At 39.5% G+C, this 25,570-nt stretch overlaps 2 protein-coding genes across 4 annotated transcripts in view; one reads left to right on the top strand and one right to left on the bottom strand.

The window, feature by feature from the left end:
• Nucleotides 1–24,426, top strand: part of MAGI3 (membrane associated guanylate kinase, WW and PDZ domain containing 3) — a 298,648-nt gene extending 274,222 nt beyond the window's left edge. For 2 of the 3 annotated variants that reach the window (XM_074381232.1, XM_039460798.2), the window contains 5 exons: nucleotides 4,181–4,283; nucleotides 5,062–5,188; nucleotides 5,766–5,909; nucleotides 13,603–13,741; nucleotides 15,279–24,426. In XM_074381232.1, the coding sequence (XP_074237333.1) occupies nucleotides 4,181–4,283; nucleotides 5,062–5,188; nucleotides 5,766–5,909; nucleotides 13,603–13,741; nucleotides 15,279–16,399 (1,634 nt within the window). In that variant the 3' untranslated portion in view covers nucleotides 16,400–24,426. Of the gene's footprint in view, nucleotides 1–4,180; nucleotides 4,284–5,061; nucleotides 5,189–5,765; nucleotides 5,910–13,602; nucleotides 13,742–14,614; nucleotides 14,695–15,278 lie in introns of those variants that run through there. The other variant, XM_039460800.2, reaches the window with a different exon arrangement.
• Nucleotides 7,967–25,570, bottom strand: part of PHTF1 (putative homeodomain transcription factor 1) — an 86,957-nt gene continuing 69,353 nt past the window's right edge. Inside the window, exon 21 of the transcript XR_012512529.1 lies at nucleotides 7,967–25,569. The gene's annotated coding sequence lies outside the window, so the exon portion shown is untranslated. The remainder of the gene's footprint in view (nucleotide 25,570) is intronic.

The raw sequence follows: 25,570 nt of genomic DNA, 5'->3' as shown, positions 1-25,570 counted from the left end.
GCTGTTTTATATGAGTGTGGTTCATGGCACACAAAAACAATTAGAGACAAGTAACTCGAAATTGACATACCCAGTAAACAAAGGTGGAAGAACTGGGAATTTCCAGTGGGTACAAGAATATAAAGATCAAAGATCACTGACCACAGATCACCATGATAGATATGATAATAATGAAAAAGTTAGAAATATTGGAAGAATTACCAAATTGTGACGTAGTCATGAAAGTGAACACATGCTGTTGGAAAAATGGCACTAATAGACTCACCCAATGCAGAGTTGCCATAAACCTTCAATTTATAAAAAATGCAATAAAAGGTCAGGCGCAGTGGCTCATGCCTGTAATCCCAGTACTTTTGGAGGCTGAGGTGGGTGGATCATGAGGTCAAGAGATAGAGACCATCCTGACCAACATGGTGAAACTCTGTCTCTACCAAAATACAAAAATTAGCTGGGTGTGGTGGCACACACCTGTAGTCCCAGCTTCTCAGGAGGCTGAGGCAGGAGAATTGCTTGAACCTGGGAGGCGGAGTTTGCAGTGAGCCGAGATGGCGCCACTGCACTCCAGCCTGGTACCTAGCAACACAGCAAGAGTCTGTCTCAAAAAAAAAAAAAAAAAAAAAAGGCAATAAAGTGAAGTGTACTAAAATAAGGTACACCTATACTTACAAACACAAAGCCCAGCAAAAATTTAATTCTCATCAAGGGAGAGCTATACTTAACCCATTGCTTTGCTGTTTTAAGAATTTTCAAGGCTAGGCACTGTGGCTCACACCTGTAATCTCAGCTCTTTGGGAGGCCAAGGCAGGTGGATCACCTGAGGTCAGGAGTTTGAGACCAGCCTGACCAACATGCAGAAACCCCATCTCTACTAAAAATACAAAATTAGCTGGGCATAGTGGCATATGCCTGTAATCCCAGCTACTCAGAAGGCTGAGGCAGGAGAATCACTTGAACCTGGGAGGTGAAGGTTACGGTGAAGCAAGATCGTGCCATTGCACTCCAGCCTGGGCTACAAGAGCAAAACTCTGTCAAAAAAATATAAAATAAAATATAATTTTCAAATAAAATTCAGAGAGAAGATAGACCTGTTAGACCTTATGGAATAAGTATTTGACTTTGTGAAGTAAAATAGCTTATAACAGAAAAAACAATGGAGATGCCATGTAGCATGTAGCACTGGTTGAAGGACTAAAAATGAAAAGGATACCAGTGATAGGAAGTTTTACTTAAACTTGATGAAGACAACAAAAAACACGTAACTTTAAAAGTAAGCACCAACATGTGGTACATTCTGCCTAGAACTGTAATCTCTTATCTAGAGTGGAAGTTAGAGGGTAACTTGGAATTGGTCAGATTATTTCTGTTGTCCTGCTCTGACGTTATACACACATTATTATAGCCAAGGTAGTAAAGCCAATAAATTATTGACCACATGCAAAGGTGCAAGTATCTCCCAGTCGTCTTGTCGGTAGTTAGAATTTTTCCTATCAGTTTCTAGCCACTTCATGGTAACCATGAATTTACAGCCACAGAAGAGAATCCAACTCTATAGTAGGCACTAAGGTTTGGAGACAGGTAACTTGAAATTGACATGCCCCGGAAGCACATGTGGAAGAACTTCTGGAAATGTCTAGTGAGTACAGGAATATCGGGATAACTGAGGTGTTTCTTGCAATCAAGGCATTCAGAGTCTAGCAGGAGAGTCAGGTGTTCTGCTAGCTTGTGACGCAATGTGGGAAATACTGTGAGAACATTGTGATCACAGTGTGCTTAAGACGCCAGGTAGGATTTCGCAGCGGAGGTGACATTTTGAACATGAGGTGAAATGGAAAGGCAGGAGTGCCCGGGTAACAAGGTTGGATAGTAGCTTATAAGCAAGAAAACACACCATAGGGTTTTTGTTTTGTTTTGTTTTGAGACAGAGTCTCGCTCTGTCACACAGGCTGGAGTGCAGTGGTACAATCTCAGCTCACTACAACCTCTGCCTCCTGGATTCAAACAATTCTTCTGCCTCAGCCTTCCAAGAACCTGGAACTACAGGTGTGTGCCATCATACCTGGCTAATTTTGTATTTTTAGTAGAGACAGGGTTTCACCATGTTGGCTAGGCTGGTCTTGAACTCCCACCTCAGGGGATCCACCCGCCTCAGCCTCCCAAAGCACTGGGATTACAGGCGTGAGCCACCACACCCAGCCCACCATAGGTTTTGTTGGTTTGTTTATTTTTTCTTTTTTTATTTTTATTTTATTTTTCTCAGTTGTGGCATATACCTTTGCAAATAAGGACCACCATAGGTTTTTATCCAAGGCAGTGGCATGTTCCAACCTGTGTGTTAAAACTGTAATCTTTGGTGGCAAAAAGAGCGGTTAGGAGGTCAGTGTAAGCAACTTGTTAAAAGTTACTCAGGAAAAATAAAATTCATGATAGCAATACAAAAGGGCATCCAATTTCCAGATCTCAAAAAAAAAAAAAAAAAAAGGGTTCATAGCCCACTCAAAGCCCACTCCACCCCCACCCTCCCTTCCTGGAATACTTGACTTTAAAGAGGAAACACAACCCTCTGGATAGGTTCTGCTCCCGAGTTTGGTTCTGCATCTCCAGGTCTGGTACATGTTGTTAAATCCATGTTCACACCTAAGCCCAGCAGCCAGAGAGCATAGAACTCCTCAGGGGCCACTTGGCTTGGCCATAGACCATTTCTTATCTTCCTGCCACTTTCTACTCTCTTGCCTGAGTTTTTAGAGTATTCTTTAGCTTCTAGACACAAGAAATTTTTCCCATAAAAATAAGCCATTTATCTGTGTTTTTAGTCTCACAAAACTTGGAAAAGTAACAACTTAATCCTAGCCATAAAATAGTGATGCATGTATTATTGTAAAGCCTGAAGTTTTAGCTTTCTCAATGTAAACTGCTTCCTAGTATTCATATCTCTTAACTTTAACATGAGATTTTTGCTATTACATTCTAAGATTCAGGTTTTATCAGCTTCCACATATTTTTCTAACTTAAAATACCTCTACACTTAACATTTTTATAAAGCAAGGTGAAGATTTCAGAATATATGCTTAAGGAAAAATGCAACCCCAAATGAGAGCTATCATTTTGATGATGATGATAATGATGATACTTAAAATAAAAACTGTTATATTGTGACTATTATATGCCAGGCACTATTCTAAGCATGTACATTTATAAGCTCCTTTGATACTATAACCCAGTGAGGTAACTCTATTTCCCCTTTTATAGACAAGATGATTCAAAGCACAGAGAACATAACAGATTTGCTGAAGAACACGAAGCTAGTAAAATAATGCATTCAGGCTTAAACTCTGTCCATCTTGCTCAGAGTTCATGATCTTAATCATGAAGCTGTGCTCCCTCTCTCTGATACTTCAGATATCATGTACTTTTATATTTAAACATAATAAAATGTTCAGAAGTTTCAACTTTAAAAATATGAGTCTGCCAGCCTTAGGCATCTCATTTAATTGTCGTCTGCTTGCCATCTAGTTCTAGGTGCAGACAGCCACCATGCTTAGCTATGAAAGCTGCCTTTAAGGAACAGCAGGGGGTCCACAGCTGTTGGGAATGATACAGAAACAAATGTCATGTTTTTCACCTATGTTTGTGTTCTAAGAAAATAGAAGCAGTAGGATATTTATAAACATTTGTTAGCCCTCAAGATGATTCTATAAGTTTGTCTTTGGTTCTTGGTATCAGGCAAAATAATTGCTCCTATATTAAAGACAGGTGTGAGTGTGGCTTGCAGACTGGCCTCCATGTTCCAGCATTGCTGACACCTGGCTTCGTTATCTTGAATGGGTTACCAGTTATTAGGTGTGTGCTCTGGAAACCCCTAGAATATTCCTGGAGCTGTGTCTTCTCTATAAATAATTATGTTCATTTCTGAATTTTATGTGGTTTGGATGGCTAAAACAAAGGTGAAAATGGGGACATAATATGATTCCTGTTCTCTTGAGACATAAAGAGTAATCAAAAGCCACAGGGGAAAAGATGCTAATGTGCCAGTTCCAGACAGCTGACAATATTGCTGTTCATGCTAAAGCCACTAAAGTCGGGACAGCAACAGCCATCTGTTACCGTCTCACTTTCACAGATCCACTTGGCCTTCACATTTTATGTACAAATTCTTACTTCTATTGTTTTCTCATTTGAACAGAGCATCATGGTCCACCATCAGGAACAAACTCAGCCAGGCAAAGCCCAGCCCTGCAGCACAGGCCCATGGGACAGTCACAGGCCAACCACATACCTGGGGACAGGTGGGACTATTCTCAGGTTTTTTTTTTCTTATTCTCTCCTTATTGCTCAACTTTTCATAATCCCATTCCCTGTCATCCACCCCCCCATACAGTAATGCAGATGCCAGCTGTTGAGGTCAAAATTAATACTCTCGCCTGTTCCTCAGGTACTTCCCCATTGCCTCCACCCATTCAGTGCCGTCAACCCTCTCCCAGCCTCCGTCCCAGGCACAGCATAATTACCCAATCATGCCTGACATGCGAGGACTAGAAAGAAACGATGGCATCTGGCTCTGCTACTCTCGCTCTTCAGTAGTTTTCATAGGGAAGCTACAGGCCCATATGGATTGCTATGTTATCAGACCACCTGAGCAGAGCAGGATTTTCTGTGTATTTATGTCCTCCTTCATTGAAAGTATTAGCCATGAAACAAAAACTGGATTTCCAAACATCCAGCATCTTCATGGGCATTGGTGCTGCAGGAGAGCCATTTTTCACTGTGACAAGGTCAGCTTATCTGCCCTCTGGTGTAGTTATTTGATTGCAGTTTTCTTTGATATAAACTGCTCTGAGATGTCCTTAAAAAAATTGGGGATGTTGACAGACTAAAAGCTATGTTGGCATTAATGACGGGGTTTCTCCTAGTACCTCTCTGATTTTAGATACAGTCTGTCTTCATAGTGGTTTGTCAGAGGGAAAATGGCAAAGTTGAGCTTTTAAAAGAAAAGAAATCAATCTGCCTTTAGACTCTTTTTCATTTTCTCAGTTCAGAGAGTGACTTGATTTCTCTGTCTTGTAGAAGTGCCCTAGAAGGTGAAACTGGAAAAGATGTCTCCACTTCCTACAGACATTCGTGGTCAGACCACAAGCACCTTGCACAGCCTGACACCGCAGTAATCTCAGTTGTAGGCACTCGGCACAATCAGGTAAACTAACATCCCCCAGATGTGGACTGATATTTTGAGTTGCCATATCACTGGCATTGTTGAATTTTTATTGCAAATCAGTTCAGATAAATTTGTTTCCAAAACTAATAATTCTCGAAGACCTGCCATGTGTGTGGCATTCTGCTGGCATCCATGAGAGAAAGTCAGGAGTGAAAGAAAAGTTTCCCCTAGGGCAGGAGAACTTTGAACCCTTGGTTAAGTACTTAGAAGTAAATAGTATTTTAGATGATCAAATTAGGGGTTCTTTGTTTGTTATTTGTTTTTCAGAAAAATTAGTCAAACTCTACTTAAAGGATGCACTTTCCAAAATTCTGTTCTCTGATTGTCCCATTGCACATTGACCAACTAGAGAAGACATGTAACCTTCAGATAAATTTAACACTGCATTTATAAAAATTAAGTAGCCCTTCCACCAAAATTTACATTCCTTCTTTACAATATAGAAATGCACATTGAGAGTATAAATCATTTCTCCCAGCTATAGAAGTAATCATTCTTCAAAATGTAAAGAGACAATCCATGAGAACTTGCTTTTCTGATACTTCTTTCTCTCTAGAGCCTTGGTTGTTACCCAGTAGAGCTGGAGAGAGGCCCCCGGGGCTTTGGATTCAGCCTCCGAGGCGGGAAGGAGTACAACATGGGGCTATTCATCCTTCGTCTTGCTGAAGATGGTCCTGCCATCAAAGATGGCAGAATTCATGTGAGTTGGCTTCTGTCTGTAACCTTAGGTTCCAGCTCTAGACTGAAAACTTCAAAAGATATTAATAATTGATATAAAGGGAATGCAGAAACCTCTTAAATCTAAAAAGCAGGATTTGTCTTCACTGAAACCTAAAAAAGGCAAATGCTTGTCATTTTGTTTTTCTTTTTCTTCTTTTATAATTTATTTTTCTTCCTTTTGTTTATACTTTTTTTTTTTTTTGGTCATTTTGCTTTTCTAACATCCTGATGATTTCATTTCTTCTCTTTAGTGTGCTAGACCATATTGCAGTTATGCTACTTTTGGCTTCTTGACCTTGGCCAATAAGAAAATTCATTTCTTATTCACATAGTCAACATCTGGGGGTAAACAAATTAATAAATAAAATATACTTTTCATCTTAATAAGAGTCTTGAGAAAGCAAGGATCAACTAGAATCTTTAACTGTTTTCAGGAAACAGTAGGCCAAGGATTTTTTTTCCCCGTCTTAGCTACCCAGAGCAGTAACTAGAGGCTGAAAGGCATGGCTCTCGACATTTATTAGTTTCAAGGACTAGAATTCGCATCACTAGTATTCCATCATAGACATTCTCAACTCATTCAATTAGAAAGGCAGATGATTCTGATAATTATTAGATGGTATATTCTAGTAATTATTAGAAAAGGTGCTTCTCGGTGATTGCAGTTTTGAATTTCTCATTTCACTCCCATTACTCATTTCATAAACACATACTGAGTGTCTGCATTGCCCAAAGCCTTATGTCTGCTACTGAATGAGTTGGGAGAGTGATCCAAAATAAGATATTATCCCTCCTCAGAATGAGCAGACACATGCACAAGTTCAAAGGGGTGAAGAGAAAAGATTTCACAGAATAGGTGGCATTGACAGGTGCATAGGATTTCAATAAGGAGAAATTGAGGAGAGAAAACATTCCAGGCTGAATAAATGAGCAATGGGACAAAACAATGTAAGTATGAGTTATGTACAGGGAACTTCAAATGGTTGAATTTACATAGATTTTATTTAAAAAATATATAGAGGAAATGAGAATATAAAAGCTGATGGGTCACAGGCATAAAGGTCCTAGACAGTGGGAAGCCACGGGAGCCTTTTCAGCCAGGAATTTCCCCCCAGAGCGATCTGCTGATAAAAGTCCGTTAGTGGTGTGCAGAATGAAGGGAATCAAGGTAGCTGTAATTTATGCATAAAGTGGTAGTGGGGGGAGTATAACTTGAATGGTAACACTTTGAATGGAAGATAAGAGTTGCCTATGAATTCAGCTGTCAGTGAAGAAAGGACCAGACTAGATGACCAGCAAGTATCCTTAAATGAGGGATGAAGGAAAAGGAAGAGTAACGGATGACTCAGAAGCCTTGCCCCATCCGCACTGCAAAAACCATTAGGGAGGCCAAGGGGAGAAAGGACGTGGCAAAGACTGATGATGTCGTAAGTTTGAGTCATGCTGAAGTGAAGGGAACAGCTGGTAGAGCAGGTGTAAATGTTTAGCAGGCAATTACTACTAGTGGTAGAAGCCCAGATTGCCACATTACTGAGAAGTGATGATTGAAATCTTTATGGTAAATACAACCACTAAAAAAGAATATTTAGAAAGTAGTGAGCCAAGGGCAGAACTGAGCAAGGCTTTTAATTAGTGGACTAGAGAAGATAAAGAAAAAGGGAAGGCAGAGCATGCAGAGCCACAGAGCCAAAGCTGCAGAGTGTTTATGACAAAGAGCAACTGATGGCCAAATGCTGTTACTATAGCTCATCCAGAACTGCTGGATCTACTTTCTCATGCAGTTTCATACAATGATGAGAACATGGGTTTGGAAATCAGACAGGACAAGACTTGAACCCGTTCTGCCACCTTCTAGTTGTGTACCCCTACGTAACTTCTCTGAACCTGAGTTTCCTCATCTGCAAAATGCAGAATCATATGTAAAATACACAGTCCAAGTAAACTTCTTAAAGTCTTAATAAGAGCATCTTGAGACACTGTTTACAGAGGATGGCATATTTATTCCTGGATTTCTTGGTCCTTTCCCCTCCCCTCCTCTCTTCTCTCTCTCTCTCTCTCTCTCTCTCTCACACACACACACACACACACACACACACACAACCTATTCAGTTAGTTTACATCTGTGATTTTAACTCTTCCTTTGTATATATTGTCAAAAAATCCAATTAAATGATAAATTAGGATATGTTTTAAATGTTGGTTCCAAATATAATCTTCAGATCCACTAATTTCAATAAACAAAAGGCAAACAGGCCTTAAAGCAGACAAAGACTAGTTCTAAATATGTCATTCTTAGCCAGGAGTGGTGGCACATGCTTGTAATCCCAGCTACTTTGGAGGCTGAGGTAGGAGGTCACTTGAGCCTAGGAATTCAAGACCAGTCTGAGCAATACAGCAGAACGTCCTCAATTAAAAAACAACATAACATGCTTTATGAATGAGCAGAAACTTTAGAATTTAATAATGAAATCAGCTTTTATTTCCAGATTAAACTCTAAAAACAAAAGCAAATAAGCAGTTAACTGTTAGGCCCCAGTGTGTTCTAACCTGTAAGAAAACATCGGCTTTTCAGAGAAGTCACTTTTGGGGCTATTAAATTATCAAAATCTTGACTCGATAAAGCTCGTGAGGACTTTGCATATAACTAGTGCTCAATAAAATGTTATTGATGTCCAAATGATAAGGGTTTATCTCCAGCTGACACTCTCGCCATGGAGCCACCTGAATGCCTCTTTCTGCCTCTTCTCCCTTTATTAAGTTGACAGCTGTACTTTGTGTCCTATACTTTTATTCCATATCTCCAGCATATAGCGCCTTGACTGTTCATATCAGGTGCTCCATAGATACTCGTTGAAAGAGTAAAATGGATGGATAATAATTCTAGATACTGAGAGAATTCTTTTTTAATTTTTATTTTATTTTTTGAGATGGAGTCTCACTCTGTCACCCAGGCTGGAGTGCAATGGCACAGTCTCAGCTCACCACAACCTCTGCCTCCCAGATTCAAGCGATTCTCCTGCCTCAGCCTCTCGAGTAGCTGGGATTATAGGCGCACGGCACCACACCCGGCTAATTTTTGTATTTTTCGTAGAGATGGGGTTTCACCATGTTGGTCAGGCTGGTCTCGACCTCCTGACCTCGTGGTCCACCTGCCTTGGCCTCCCAAAGTGCTGGGATGATAAACATGAGCCACCGCGCCTGGCCTGTTTTTTTAATTTCTAAGATTAGTCGTCAGCACTTACTGTTGGGTGAACAGGACTGGGGATATATGAAGTAATTAGCAGAAAACTTAGTAGTGTCATTAAGAAAACAGGAAAATGTTAACTTGTAACAGATGGAAGGGTATTGAGAGTCATTGAGAGGTTCTTCCTTTCAATCTGGTTAAGATTTAGAGAGGAGGGAGAAAAAAATGTGTTCTGAGATGAGGAAGTGAGAAATAGCTGAATGGATAAGATTCATATAGGAAATAGTGTCAAACTTAAATATTTAACATAGAACAGAATCAGATTTAGAAAACACTGAGTTTACTGTGTTTGAGGCAATGTGCATTTCCCATAAACATGTGTTTTTACTTATATTAATTACTCTGAGGTAGGTGACATTATCCTCTTACAGATTTAAAACTGAGGCTCAAGGAGACTTAGTCCCTTGCAGAGATCACTCAGCCTGTGAAGGCCACAGTGTGACCCAGGTGTGACCCTGGTCCTTTGTCCTTGAAGCTCGGTCCATGTGCTTTCTGCTTTGTCAGGTCTTGGCTTGTGTCCGGTTTGGATGGATTTCATTGAGAGGCAGATAGTTTCTTAACAGGTTGTAAGATAATGTAAGCCATGTGACAAAAATATTATTTTGTGATTTTAATACATTTGTAGCGGACGTTGTTTTTAAAACGATGAGACTGCCTAAAAAGATAATGATTTGTTAAAAAAAGGGAACATTCTTTTTCTCTGTTCTTCCTCCTACTTTTCTTTTGGTTCATTTTTTCCCCTCCCTTTCATTTGTCGTTCCTTTCTCTTCTCTGTCCCCATATTATATATTATTATTATTACTTTGAGAGGGAGTCTTGCTCTGTTGCCCAGGCTGGAGTACAATGGCATGATCTTAGCTCACTGCAACCTCTGCCTCCCAAGTAGCTAGAATTACAGGTGCCCACCACCATGCCCAGCTAATTTTTGTATTTTAGTAGAGACGGGTTTCACTATGTAGGTCAAGCTAGTCTCGAACTCCTGGCCTCAGATGATCCACCCACCTCAGCCTCCCAAAGTGCTGGGATTACAGGCATGAGCCACCATGCCTGGCCTAATTATTTTTCAATAATACAAAACTGAACTTGAATCTTTGTTCTGTTTATCAAAAGATGTTTTCTCCCATTTATTTTTTATGACATTTTTAAAGTGACTTAAAATTTTAAAAGGATGTTTACTGGGTGAATTTTTTTATCTGTAGTTTTGTGTAGGTCTCTGCAGAACTTCTTCCACTTTGAGGGCCTAAGAGTAAATCTTAAAGCAATGGCTCCCTGCCTTTCCCCCAATTCAGTTTTAAACAAAAATGACACCTGGTGGCAAGTCTGTTCAATTACAAGTTTTATTTGCAGTTTATTGCAGTAAAATAAGAAGTATTACAGTTTTGGAGAGCTTAAGCTAAAGAATGTGATTGAAATAAACTATAACCTCAAACATGTTTTACAAGATAGACCCAAAGCAGGGTCCAAATACTATCTTACTTTTTCATTTATCAGCAGGCTTATATATCTAGTGCTTATTACCTACATCGCCTCATGAAAATGATTCTTCTTCCATCACTTATCAAGGGAAATCTAAGTATTGGCTTTTGTTTCACTTACCTATTCTGGATAATAAGGGGTTTTTTAATTATTCTCCATCCTATTGTCTTACTTTGGTTGGTTTTGTTAAGGTGTTTTCATTTTACATAGTAAATCCATCAATCTTGTTTCTGATATACTCCATTTCTTCAAGAGTAAGCCTCCCATGTTTAAAAGAAGTATGCAGCAAGACCCTGTCTATTTCATAGTTGACTTGAATATTTTTGCATTGTGCAGAATGAAATTCAGTCTACAGTTAAATCTTCATAATGATACACTTTAAAATAGCTTGAAAACTAGTATTTGTACTTTCTGTATAATCATGTTTTATCTTAAGTCCTTCCAGAACCCCAGAAAGTAGGTACTAATATTATCCTCATTTAACAGATGAGAAAAATGAGACCACAACGTTAGAAAAAGGTAGAGCACAGGATGTCAACCACGGCCTCCTGACCATTTGTGCCATGCTGTATGTGTAGAAAGAGCTGGTCCACTGGTCTCTGTATAGAGTCCTTCTGTTTAGTTACTTCTGGATTGGTTTATTATTTTTGTTCTTTAGTCACCTTACAGCTAGCTCCAACTCAAAGGAACTTCTGGATTGTTTTAGTAAGCGCTTACAAATGTTTGAATATTTGCTTTTTGGACTTTCAGTAATATGCCATTGTTTAATGTTTCTGTTTTGAAGTCAGTATCCTTCATTTACATGTCACCTTGAAATAGATTTTTTTCAACTTTTATTATAAGTTCAGGGGGTACATGTACAGGTTTATGACACAGGTATATTGTGTGATGCTGAGGCTTGGAGGATGAGTGAGTTCATCTTCCATCTCCCCGTTAGTGGGCACAGAACCCAATAGGCAGGTTTTAGCCCTTGAGCCTCTCCTTCCCTCCCTCCTCTTGTATTCCCCGGTGTCTGTTGTTCTCATCTTTGTGTCCCTGTGTACTCAGTGTTTAGTTCCCACTTATAAGTCAGAAATGTGGTATTTGGTTTTGTTTCTTCATTAGTTTGCTTAGGATAATGGCCTCCAGCTCCAACCACGTTGATGCAAAGGGGACATGATTTTGCTGTTTTTATGGCTGCATAGTATTCTATGGTGTAAGCGTAGCTTTTTTTTTTTTTTTTTTTTTTTTTTTTTCATTTTTTTTTTGAGATGGAGTCTTACTCTCTTGCTCTCGTGATCTGCCCTTCTCCGAAAATGCTGGGATTCCAGGCATGAGCCACTGAGCCCAGCCACATTTTCTTTATCCAAACCAGAGTTCATGAACACATATTTGCTTGAAATAGATTTAAAATCAGTACCATCATTATCTTTAATTAGGTCCATTGCAAGTTATACTTGACTATTCCGTATTTCCCTTTTTCTTTTAATATAATTCAGAAAGTCCAGGCATGGTGGCTCAAGCCTGTAATCCCAGCACTTTGGGAGGCCGAGACGAGTAGATCATCAGGTCAGGAGTTCAAGATCAGCCCGGCCAACATGGTGAAACCCCATCTCTACCAAAAATCCAAAAATTAGCCAGGCATGGTGGTGTGCACCTGTAGTCCCAGCTACTCTGGAGGCTGAAGCAGGAGAATTGCTTGAACCCTGGAGGCAGAGGTTGCAGTGAGCCAAGATGGTGCCACTGCACTCCAGCCTGGATGACAGAGCAAGACTCCATCTCAAAAAAATATATAAGTAAATAGATATTTCTAGTACATCACAATAGTATTGAGGTATATCTTACTCTGATCCATAGTTTTATGTTTATTTTCCTGAGAAATTATTTTACACTAATGTCACTAACTTTATGCCAGTTCTGGTTTTAAATAGATGTTCATATTAATCTATTCTCCAAGCTTTAAGAAATTTAATCTTAATCTTATTCGAATGCCTCATACATACAGGACATGGTGGCAGCTCAAAGGAATACACAGTTTTCCCTGGAGGCCAGGAAAGGCTTCAAAGATAAAGAGCCCTCTGCCCAGGTTTTAGGAGATACATTTAAGATTCAGCTCAAGTTAGAAAGTACCCTCCACATTTAGACATAGTTCTGTAGTATCATTTGGATTGTTTGTGAACTATCTAATGTGTACCCAGTGCTCTCACGCAAGAGTAGATGCAAGGACCATGGCAACAACAGGAAGAGACAGTGTCCAGGTTTACTCACTCATAAAAACCCCACATAGGAAGTGCCAGGTTTACTTATAAAAATCCTACACAGGAAAGTTTCATATGGCTAGTAAAGATCTCGGCATCTTCAAATCAAGAATCGAATTTTAGAATTTCATAACATTAAATTTTTGATTTCTGTAAATTTAGAAAATTATGAATTTGATTCTTGATTTCTTTTTTGAAATGGAGTCTCACTCTTGTTATCCAGGCTGGAGTGCAATGGTGTGACCTCAGCTTACTGCAACCTCCACCTCCTGGGTTCAAGCAATTCTCCTGCCTCAGCCTCCCAAGTAGCTGGGACTACAGGTGTGCACTACCATGCCCAGCTAATTTTTGTATTTTAGTAGAGATGGGGTTTCACCATGTTGGCCAGGGTGGTCTCAATCTCTCGACTTTGTGATCCACCTGCCTCAGCCTCCCAAAGTGCTGGGATAACAGGCGTGAGCCACTGCGCCTGGGCCAACTCTTGATTTGAAGATACCCTGATCTTAGTTACTAGCCACATGAAACTTGCCTGTGTAGGATTTTTTGAGTAAAACTGGACACTGTCTCTTCCTGTTGCTGCCATCTGCCCTCTCATCAACTCTCGCATGGCAGCACTGGGCACATATTAGGTATTTTACAAATGAAAGAATCACTTAGCAAGTTTGATTTACAAAGGATGCCCAGTTTCATGTTGTTCCTGTAAATGTTCTGTCTAGGTTGGTGACCAGATTGTTGAAATCAATGGGGAACCTACACAAGGAATCACACATACTCGAGCTATTGAGCTCATTCAGGCTGGTGGAAATAAAGTTCTTCTGCTGCTGAGGCCAGGAACTGGCTTGATACCTGACCATGGTAAGTAAAGTAGCCCACTGGTAGCTGAAAAGCTGTATTTTAGGGAGGGAGCAGAAGAAAAAGGATTATGTATTTGGAGAGGATGGAGATTTTACTAGTTAATTCAGAGACGAACACTAGAACCATCAAAAGCTAGTTACATAGCAGAGTTATAAACAGTATTAGAAACAATGACTTTGTCAAGCAGAAATGTTGTTGGAATGGAATATATTTTAAATTCAGTAAGAAAAAATATGGTAGTTTTTGTAGAGAAATATGCCTGTAGAAAAAAAATCAAGTGTATTAGAGGCAAATGATTTACATGTCATTAAAAAAACGTTTTAAATCTCTTCAAAACATCCCAGATTTTCCCTTACTTAGCTAATTACACATTACCAACAAATATTTTTATTTCTGTAAAGCAAGATAGGTTTATACTGTAATGAGTAAGTAGCCTGAAAGGCTTTTCTGGTGACTCGGCCAAAACAAGTTGCTCTCACCCTACCTGAAGACAGGGAGCTGGACCTGAGACCTTGTCTGTCCTGTATTAACGTTAAACTTCCTGGGTTTCCACTGCATGTTTTGAAAAACCATGGTATTTGAAAGTCAGTATTGTTTGAGTGCACTATTCTAGAAATAAAGGCAGTACCACACCCACGCAGTACCTGCCTCATCTAGCTCCCCACCCCCAGCCCTACTCCACCCTATCCCACCGCTTTTGAGGGATGAGTGTAGACATATCTCCTACCATACCCTTCCAGCTTATGATTCTCTGGCTGTATTATCTTCCACCATCTGCTTGTAAATCATACATTCCCAGTGACATCTTTGCTAACTGCACTGATTTTTTTTTTTTCTTCACATAGTCCTAGGCTTTTTCTCTTCCCTCTTCAGGTTTGGCTCCTTCCGGTCTGTGCTCCTACGTGAAACCCGAGCAACATTAAGGCTTTCAGGGCTTTTCTTGGTCTTTCCTTAAAAAGACTTGGTAAATTTGCATGTCTTGTAAATCACTTCCTTCTTTTGTTTTCTTTTAAATTAAAAATGATGCTGTTAAGTACATCTGTTTCTATCTTCTGCACTTTTCAGTCTCCTTTTGACATTAAATTTGACAGCTTAATGCAAGAGAACTATTTACAAATGCCCATAAGCCTCATTCTGGTTACCACAGTTTGGTTACCTTTATTAGTGATTTTGCCATATCCTAAACTATATCCATTAATAATTAGTGAGCTTCTTGGACCAGGTAATTTGGTTCAACTTTGTAACTTCTAAGTTCTGACGGGGCTTTACTAATAGAGAACTTACAGATCATATATTATCTCACTAATTATATGTAATTGGAAAAAATATCTATATAAACAACCTATCCTTCGTGTATGAACAGATGTCTATAAACATCTGCCTTTATAGAGATATGCTGTAAACATATACAGACTGTATAAAATACTCATAAGCTTTTTAAGCAGTCAGTACAATTCAGATGGCTGTCAAAGTTCAAAACGTATTGTTCCTATTTATAATTCTAAAATTTAATGTTCCATTCAAATCACTTTTTTAGGTGATTGGGATATTAATAATCCTTTATCTTCAAATGTGATTTATGATGAACAGTCACCATTACCCCCATCTTCACACTCTGCTTCCATATTTGAAGAGTCTCACGTGCCAGTAACTGAAGAATCCTTAATGAGAGTTCAGATATGTGAAAAGGGAGAAGAATTAAAGGACATTGTGCCTGAAAAGAAAAGCACTTTAAATGAAAATCAGCCTGAGATAAAGCATCAGTCTCTTCTCCAGAAAAATGTGAGTAAGAGGGATCCACCCAGCAGTCATGGGCACAGTCACAAGAAAAATCTATTAGAAGTAGAAAATGGTGTTACCCGAAGAGGTAGATCAGTTAGTCCCAAAAAGCCAGCCAATCAGCATTCAGAGGAACATTTGGGTAAGATTCCTAGTCCTCTAAAAAATGACCCCAAAAGAAGACCCAGAGATCGATCCCTCAGCCCCAGCAAGGGGGAAAATAAAAGTTGTCAGGTCAGCACCAGGGCAGGTTCTGGACAAGATCAGTGCAGAAAAAGCAGAGGTCGGTCTGCCAGCCCGAAGAAGCAGCAAAAAATTGAAGGAAGCAAAGATCCATCAAATGCTGAGGCCAAATTATTAGAGGGTAAGAGTCGAAGAATAGCAGGCCGTGCCGGTGATAATGCTGAGGAGATCCCAGATGGGAAGGAAAAATCAGGTGTCATCAGGAAAGATGCAAAGCAGAATCAGTTGGGAAAAAGCAGAACAAGGTCTCCAGAGAAAAAAAGCAAAAGAATGGTTGAGAAGTCTCCTCAATCCAGAAAGACTAGTAACACTACAAGTAAAGTAGCATCTGAAAATGAAAAAGGAAAGAAAGTAACCATAGGAGAAACAGGTTCTAGTAATGATAAAATTGGAGAAAACGTCCAGAGATCAGAAAAGAGGCTGAAGCAAAAACCTGAAGAGAAAATAGTTTCAAACAAAATAGAAGATCACAAAGGGAAAGAACTAGAGGCAGCTGACAAAAACAGAGAGACTGGAAGATTCAAACCTGAAAGTAGTTCTCCAGTTAAGAAAACACCGGTAACTCCAGGGCCCTGGAAGGTGCCGAGTGGAAATAAAGTTGCAGGCACTGCTGGTACAGCTGAGAAACGGCAGTAACCTTTAGTATAAAACAAAGAAACACAAGTTGTAATCTTTTCTTACAGCAGCATTTTTCCAGGAAAAAAAAAAAAAAAAAAAAAAAAAAAAAAAAAAAGCCTTTTTCTTTTCAGATATTCTGAAACAGATAAGTACATGTTAATGATGTGAGCATCAAGTTACCTAGGCTGCATGAAAGGCCTTAGGATTGCTAAGAACCAACTGTCCCCTTGGCTGGCTGCCCTCCCTTGCACTCAGGAAGGAGCTGCATCCACATGCTCATCTGACCCGCCCTGCTCCGGCTGCCCAGCTCGTCTTCATGAGTGTCTGAACAAATGTTGATATTAACAGTGTGGTCACAACTCACTTTGTATTTGTGCCAAGTTATCTACTGTATCATGTCTGTTTTTATCCTTCTCGTTCAGCTATTTCCACAGTAAAGAAAAAGTTAGGTTTGGCTTGGAAGTTGATATTCTCAATAGCATGTTGCATGTTTACAGAGAGAAATATTTGAGTCCTTGCAGAAGAAGAGACTGTCAACTCACCGTTAAAGATGGCACTTGTCTCTTCCAACAGCTACTGATGATGTCCCAGTTTAAAAATAAACCCCCAAACATCACTGCTTTACATAAAAAAAGTAGTCAAATACTGATGCTTTCTTATGGCTTTTTATTTTAATTTGGCTGGATTAAGTTGTTTCAAGTAAGTGTTAAAGAGATTACTTACAACTAAATGTTTGAAATGAGAAAGTACTTTAAGCAATAGAATCCATCTCCTGCTGTGTTATCCAACATTGACATGTAGTTACAGCATCTCAGGTCACCCTTTTTGTTATTTCATTATGAAACCATAAAGAAGCATGTGGAAAATAGTGTTTATTGCTCTTTGAAGAAAAACCACCAACTATTTCTGGGTATTTTGGCTTTACCTACTACTAAAGTCATTAGTCTTTAATACCTAATGCGTATTTGAAAAGGAAACATACAGATCATGTGAGGGACTTAACCACGAAACCAGTTTCACAGTCCAGGTACCAGCTCTTCTGCTAGCAGGTGTACAAGCTTGGGTGTTTAGAACAACCGATGTACGGTATTACCCAGCAAGTATGGACAAATGTGTAGACAGTACTTACTGGATCTTATTTAACTTTTAGCTGCATTCACTTTCTTATTTAAAAACAAGAAAGGGAGACTAAACATCTGCTTAGCTTGTACACATTTTCAGAATTCTTTTTAAAAGTCTAGTTAAACATGTTTCTTAGAAGTTGGAGACTGTTAACTTCCATAAAATAGATCACGTTTTTCAGTTCCCTGAAGCAGCATTCAGTAGCATCTCTACATAAAGGCACCTTCTGAAAATAAAAAACTCTTTTATGGAGTGTGTCAACACACTTGTTCTGTCACCCTGGGTTCATCTTGTTGTGAAGCACATTATGTCCGGGTCCTTCCCTCTGGGAGTCTGACTGTGAAACTCTGTAACCCAACAACTATTAGCCCCTGTAGATAAGACAGTTTCCCAGAGTAAGATTTTTGAAATCCCTTTTCATCCAGAACTGTATTTACACACCTATTGTAACTATTCAAATAAAGCAAAATTATTAGGAGACTTGATAAATACTAAGAATTTAGTACCACAGAAATTATTTATTTTCCCTATAGTCCACAATTAGTGATAACAAATCCTATTTTTGTTAACCGTGACATAACTTTGATGTCCTATGTTGTCCTATGTGGCTTTTCCTTTCTAAGTAACCTCTGTACTGATTATATACTGACTTAGCAATGTGGCCTTGGAATGCTGAGCAAAATATGGATGTACTGGTTGTAAATGTTTATATATTGTACAGTATCTTTATATATACACTTGAGGTTCTGATTAGAGAAAGATCTGTAAATTGCTCGTTATTTTTTATATAGATATTAAAAAAAAAAAAAAAACAGTTCATGGCCTGCATTTCTTTTTACTGTCAGACTGGCTTAATGTTGCTTTCTAATGGTGGAGCTAGGTCCATCATAGACTGAGCCCTCCAACAGATTTTCTCTCTCCAACTAACAAACATTCAGAGTCCTAAAATCAGGAAGACTCTTATAGCTATACTTTTATTTACACATAGAGTTTGAAATTGTTCAGAGTTGAATATCATTATACCCATTTTTCATCTTTCACTGTAAAGAAAATAGCTTTGGATAGATAATTTGCTACTAAAAAATCCTTTCTTAACACTATTGGGGAGAGAAGAAAATTTCTTATTGGAAATTCAGCGACTAGACATTTATAATGGATATAGTAATATAAGTCCAGTTACCATAAGGTCACAAAATTCCATTTCATTTAACAATTCACATTAATTTTAAAGGTCATTTATTTAGTTTTATACTTAGAATGAAGTGTTTTTATTTAACTCAGTACGAAATATGCCTAAAACCTACTTCAAGATCATGTTAATACTCTTTTAATGTGAAGAATGAATTCCTACCTACCATTTCAAGAACTCATACTAAAAGTAAACCCACAGCTGGGCACAGTGACTCATGCTCTAATCCCAACACTTTGGGAGGCCAATGCAGGCAGATCACTTGAGGTCAGGAGTTCAAGACCAGCCTGGCCAACATGGTGAAACCCCGTGTCGACTAAAAATGCATAAATTAGCCAGGCATGGTGGCAAGTGCCTGTAATCCCAGCTACTCACGAGGCTGAGGCAGGAGAATCACTTGAACCCAGGAGTTGGAAGTTAGTTGTAATAAGCTGGGATCATCCCACTGCACTCCAGCCTGGGTGACAGACAGAGACTCCATCTCAAAAAAAAAAAAAAGTTACCCAAACTTCTAGTTCCCAGACCCCACAGTGAAAAGCTTCTGTCATAGCAGAGGCTTCGGAAACTGACAGTAAAATCATTTTGTTGTTTTAGTGAAAATATTTTCTTACTGGTCACAACAGGGAGAAAAGCTCTGAGATACTATCCCATTGTCTCACTAGTGAGAACAGAAGGCTAAGATCCTATGATACTGTCTTCTAGTTACATCAGTCTTGGACCAGGCAGCTTCTGAACAGGTTCAACTCTTACTTCAGAAGTCTTGGACCCAGAAAGGCATTTGGCTTTTTATTCTACATGAGAATACTTTGTTATTTCCCCTTTTAATAGCAAGATTTAAAAGGGAAATAAATGTATTCATGTAGAAATAAAAACCAAATGCTTTTAAATATATAAAGAATTTTATGTTTAATTAATGTCCACCATTCAAAGAGTAAGGATTTAATAAGGCAAGGAGTATTCAGATTAAACTGTCTAACAGTCTCACTAAAGACTTCCAGGAAGCTCTATTTAAGTTGAAGCTTAGTCCATAGTGGCTGAGAACATGGTATAAATAAACTTGTTACAAATGTGACATTTCAATCTGGTATGACGAATATACCAGAGCACCTTTTTACATCATCATGGCATGCTCCAGTGCCTAAAAACTTGCCTAAAAACTATCTCTGCTTTTGAAACAATAACAGTTTATTCAGGTGGCTCTTCTCTGGTTCTAATAGAGTTTATCAGGAATATGACTTGTTTAAAGCATGTCATTAATTATTACATGAAATCGGTAATATTTGCTTTTAGCTACCTGAATTAATTTAAAATATCAACTAAGTTGGATATATTTTCAATACTGCTAGGCAAGTAGCCTTAAGAAATATAAAGCCAGGCATGGTAGTATACACCTACAGTCCAAACTACTCAGGAGGCTGAGCTAGGAGGATCACTTGAGCCCAGGAGTTTGAGTCCAGCCTGGGTGACAGAGTGAGACCCCATCTCAAAAACAGATACACCTTTTTAAAAAAATTTTTCCTTGAGATGGGGTCTCACTCTGCCACCCAGGCTGGAGTGCAGGGGCACAATCTTCGCTCACTGCAACCTCTGCCTCCTGGGTTCGCAATTCTCCCACCTCAGCCTCCCCAGTAGCTAGGACTACAGGTGCACACCACCACACCTGGCTAATTTTTGTACTTCTTGGTAGAGATGGGGTTTCACCATGTTGGCCAGGCTGGTCTCAAACCCTTGACCTTAGATGATCCGCCCACCTCAGCTTCCCAAACTGCTGGGATTACAGGCATGAGCCACTGCACCTGGCCAAAAAAAAAAAAAGTATAAGAAGGGAATATGAAAGCTTATAAAGAGCTAGAATTCTGTTTAATAGAAAACTCTGAATCTTTCTCATGTGTACATTAAAATAGGAAAACATAGCCAAGACGTGTAAGTTAGCCTAAACCTATATTTTGACAAAGAATCCCGTATTTGTTTTGCAATATTGCATTCAAGTCAAGCCTAACTATTAGCAAATACACGAATCAAGAGATATATTTTGTCCTAAATAAAAGACAACCATTTATTAACTTGAGTAATACCTTATTATACCTTACAGGCTCAGAATATGCTGCAGGAAAGGCATAGAATTATTGCGCATTTGTGAAACTCACACTTCACTATTCAACATGGGCCCCAATAACTGCAATGAGCGAAGGATTTACTAACCTAGCCAGTACATGAATAGATTAGGTTTAATGAATTAACTTCTTCCCAAGCGACACACTATATTTGGGAGTGAGACTCATCTAGCCTATTATGAGTGTATAGATCTAAAAGTTTTCAAAAATAAATTTCAGAAGGGATCCAAGATGGCCGATTAGGAGCAGCTCAGGATTGCAGCTCCCAGTGAAAGTGTGGAGGGTGGGTGGATGCCGCATCTCCAGACGGATTTTTATTGCCCACAGACCAGGAGATTCTCAGGTGGAGAAGCCCCATGGGTGGCCAGTGCAGCTGTTTTGGCCGGTGCAGCTGTTTTACCCACATGGTTCTCCATACAAAATACACGAGTCCGGGTGCCATTTTAGCTGGCGACTGGAGCTCCGGGAAGGCAGAGTCACTCATTCATCTGATTTAAAAAGGGGACTGAAACAGGGAGCCAGGCAAAAAGTGCCACGAATCTCAACGCTACTGTTTCAACCAGTGCAGTGGGTCGCTGCACAGGAAATCACACAGATCCCAGTGTCTTTTCAACAGGCAACTGGAACACCTGGGAGACAGTCGACCATCTGTCTTTTTTTTTTTAGCTAAAACTAAAAAAAAAAAAAAAAAAAGGCTCTGAGGCAGGGAGCCAGGTGATCAGGCTCAGCTGGTCCCACCCCCACAAAAAAACCAGCAATCAGAAATGCTCTGGATTGAGAGTTTCAGCGCAAGTACAGCTGAACCCAGGATGGTTCAGCTCTGTGGGGGAGAGGCGTCCGCCACTACTGATGCAGTCCACCACTACAGAGGTAGTTTGCTATTGCTGAGGCAGCCCGCCATTACAGAGAGAGTCCGCCATTATAGAGGTGGGCCACCATGGCCGAGGCAGTTCTAACTACACCTGTATAAACAGGACTACAGGGAAGTTCACATGGCAACTGGGTGGAGCCCACAGCAGCTCAGCAAAGCCTCTGCAGGCAGACAGTGACTTGAGTGCCTCCTCACTGGGCAGGGCAGCCCTGAAAAAAAAAGGCAGCAGCACAACGGAAACTCATAAATAAAGCCCTAACTCCCCAGGACAGAGCACCTGGAGAAAAAAAAAGGGTGGTGTTTATGAGTTCTGCTGTAGCAGACTTAAACGTACCTGCCCAGCAGCTCTGAATGAACAGTGGAGCTCACAGCTCAGCACTTGAGCTCCTATAATAGACAGTCTCCTCAAGCAGCTCCCTGCCCCTCATATATCCAGAGTCACCTCATAAAGGAGAGCTCAGACTGACATCTGGCAGGTATCCTTCTGGGACAAAGATAGCAGAGAAAGAAACTGGCAGCAACCCTTACTGTTCTGCAGCCACTGCAGGTGATCCCCAGGTAAGCAGGGCCTGGAGTGGACCTCAGCAGTCCTACAGCAGAGGGGCCAGATTGTTACAAGGAAAACTAAGAAACAGAAAGAAGTAACTTCATCATCAACAAACGGGACGTCCACTCAGAGACCCAATTTGAAAGTCAACAACTACAAAGACGACAGGTGGATAAATCCACAAAGATGAGAAGAAACCAGTGCAAAAAGGATGAAAATACCCGAAACGAGAACACCTCTCCTGCTACAAGGGATCACAACTCCTCACCAGCAAGGGAACAAGGCTGGATGGACAATGAGTGTGATGAATTGACAGAATCAGGCTTCAGAAGGTGGGTAATAAGAAACTTCTGTGAGCTAAAAGGAACATGTTCTAACCCAGTACAAAGAAAGTAAGAACCTTGAAAAAAGGTTTGATGAAATGCTAACGAGAATAAACAACTTAGGAATATAAGTGAATTGATGGAGCTGAAAAAAACAACACGAGAACTTCACGAAGCATACACAAGTTTCAACAGCTGAATTGACCAAGCAGAAGAAAGGATATCAGAGGTCGAAGATCAACTCAGTGAAATAAAATGAGAAGGCAAGATTAGAGAAAAAAGGATAAAAAGGAATGAACAAAGTCTCCAAGAAATATGGGACTATGTGAAAAAACCTAATCTACGTTTGATAGGTGTACCTGAATGTGACAGAGAGAATGAATCCAAGCTGGAAAATACTCTTCAGGATATCATCCAGGGAAACTTCCCCAACTAGCAATGCAGGCCAATATTCAAGTCCAAGAAATAAAGAGAACACCACAAAGATATTCCTCAAGAAGAGCAATCCCAAGGCACATAATCGTCAGATTCACCTGGGTTGAAAATGAAGGAGAAAAATACTAAGGGAAGCCAGAGAGAAAGGTCAGGTTACCCACAAAGGGAAGCCCATCAGACTCACAGCACATCTCTCAGCAGAAACCCTACAAGCCAGAAGAGTGTGGGGGCCAATATTCAACATCCTTAAAGAAAAGAACTTTCAACCCAGAATTTCATATCCAGCCAAACTAAGCTTCATAAGTAAAGGAAAAATAAAATCCTTTGCGAACAAGCAAATACTCACAGATTTCATCACCACCAGGCCTGCGTTACAAGAGCTCCTGAAAGAGGCACTAAACATAGAAAGGAACAACCAGTACCAGCCACTCCAAAAACATACCAAATGGTAAAGAGCATCGACACAATGAAGAAACTGCAGCAACTAATGGGCAAAACAGCCAGCTAGCATCAAAATGACAGGATCAAATTCACACATAACAATATTAACCCTATATGTAAATGGGCTAAATGCCCCATTCAAAAAACACAGACTGGCAAATTAGATAAAAAGCCAAAACCCATTGGTGTGCTGTATCCAGGAAACCCATCTCACAGGCAAGGACACACAAAGGCTCAAAATAAAGGGATGGAAGAAGATTTACCAAGCAAATGGAGAGCAAAAAAAAGCAGGAGTTGCAATTCTTATCTCTGATAGACTTTAAACCAACAAAGATCAAAAGAGACAAAGAAGGACACTACATAATGGTAAAAGGATCAATGCAACAAGAAGAGCTAATGATCCTAAATATATACACACCCAATACAGAAGCACCCAGAAAAGGCAAATTCTTAATGACTTACAAAGATACGTAGACTACCACACAATAATAGTGGGAGACTTTTAACGCCCCATTGTCAATATTAGACAGATCAATGAGACACAAAATTAACAAGGATATCCAGGATTATCAGACCACAGTGCAATCAAGTTAGAACTCAGAATTCAAAAACTTAACTCAGAACTGCACAGTTTCATGGAAACTAAACAACTGGCTCTTGAATGTTGACTGGATAAACAATGAAATGAAGGCAGAAATAAAGATGTTCTTCGAAACCAATGAGAACAAAGACACAACATACCAGAATCTCTGGGACACATTTAAAGCAGTCTCTAGAGGAAAATATATAGCAATAAGTGCCCACATGAGAAGCAAGGAGAGATCTAAAATCAACACCCTATCATCAAAACTGAAAGAGCTGGAGAAGCAAGATCAAAAAACTCAAAACCTAGCAGAAGACAAGAAATAACTAAGATCAGAGCAGAACTGAATTAGATAGAGACACAAAAAAAAACTTCAAAAAATCAATAAATCCAGGCGCTTTTTTGAAAAGATCAACAAAATAGACCACTAGCCAGATTAATAAAAAAGAAAAGAGAGAATAATCAAATAGATGCAATAAAAAAAAACGATGGAAGGGATATCACCACAGATTCCACAGAAATACAAACCACCATCAGAGACTATTACAAACAACTCTATGCACATAAACTAGTAAACATGGAAGAAATAGATAAATTCCTGGACACTTGCACACTTGCACAAGCCTAAACCAGGAAGAAGTCAAAACCCTGAATAGACCAATAACAAGGTCTGATGTTGAGGCAGCAATCAATAGCCTACCACCCAAAAAAAGCCCAGGTCCAGATGGGTTCACAGCCAAATTCTACCAGACATACAAAGAGGAGCTGGTACCACTCCTTCTGAAACTATTCCAAACAATCCAAAAAGCGGGAACCCTTCCCAAATCATTTTATGAAACCAACATCATCCTCATAACAAAACCCGGCTTAGCAAGAAAAGAAAACTTCAGGCCAATATCCATGATGAACATACATGCAAAAATCTTCAATTAAATACTGGCAAGCCGATTGCAACAGCACATAAAACAGTTTATCCACCATGATGAAGTAGGATTCATCCTGGGGATGCAAGGCTGGTTCAACATACGCAAGTCCATAAATGTAATTCACCACATAAACAGAAAATTTAAAAAATAAATTAATTTCATTAATTTGAAAGATTTTTATAGTGCATAGGTCCACTCGCTGCTAAATAAAATGAATCTAAAATAAAAACAAACTAATACTTTGTGAGACATCCTGGTATTTAGAATTTTTCTGTCTCTGAAAGTCAGAACCATACTCCAATGAGGCAAGGTTTTGGTTCTTCAACTTTTCAAAGTGTTTAGTTTATATTATACATGGGCCATATGGTACATATTTAGAAAGTCTGTAGATCAGTGGTTCCCAACCTTTTTGGCACCAGAGACTGATTTCATGGAAGGCAGTTTTCCCATGGACCTGGGGACAGGGGGAGGGCTGCAGGGAGGGATAGTTTCATGATGATTCAAGTGCATTACATTTATTGTGCACTTTACTTCTAGATTATTACATTGTAATATATAATGAAATAATTCTAAAACTCACCATAATGTAGAATCAGTGGGAGCCTTGAACTTATTTTCCTGCAACTAGACGTCCCATC

The sequence above is a fragment of the Saimiri boliviensis genome, chromosome 11, assembly GCF_048565385.1.
Source record: "Saimiri boliviensis isolate mSaiBol1 chromosome 11, mSaiBol1.pri, whole genome shotgun sequence".
In the NCBI taxonomy this organism is placed as follows: domain Eukaryota; kingdom Metazoa; phylum Chordata; class Mammalia; order Primates; family Cebidae; genus Saimiri; species Saimiri boliviensis.
Note: the sequence above shows the minus strand (reverse complement) of the source record. Positions and strands in the feature narration are given on the sequence as shown.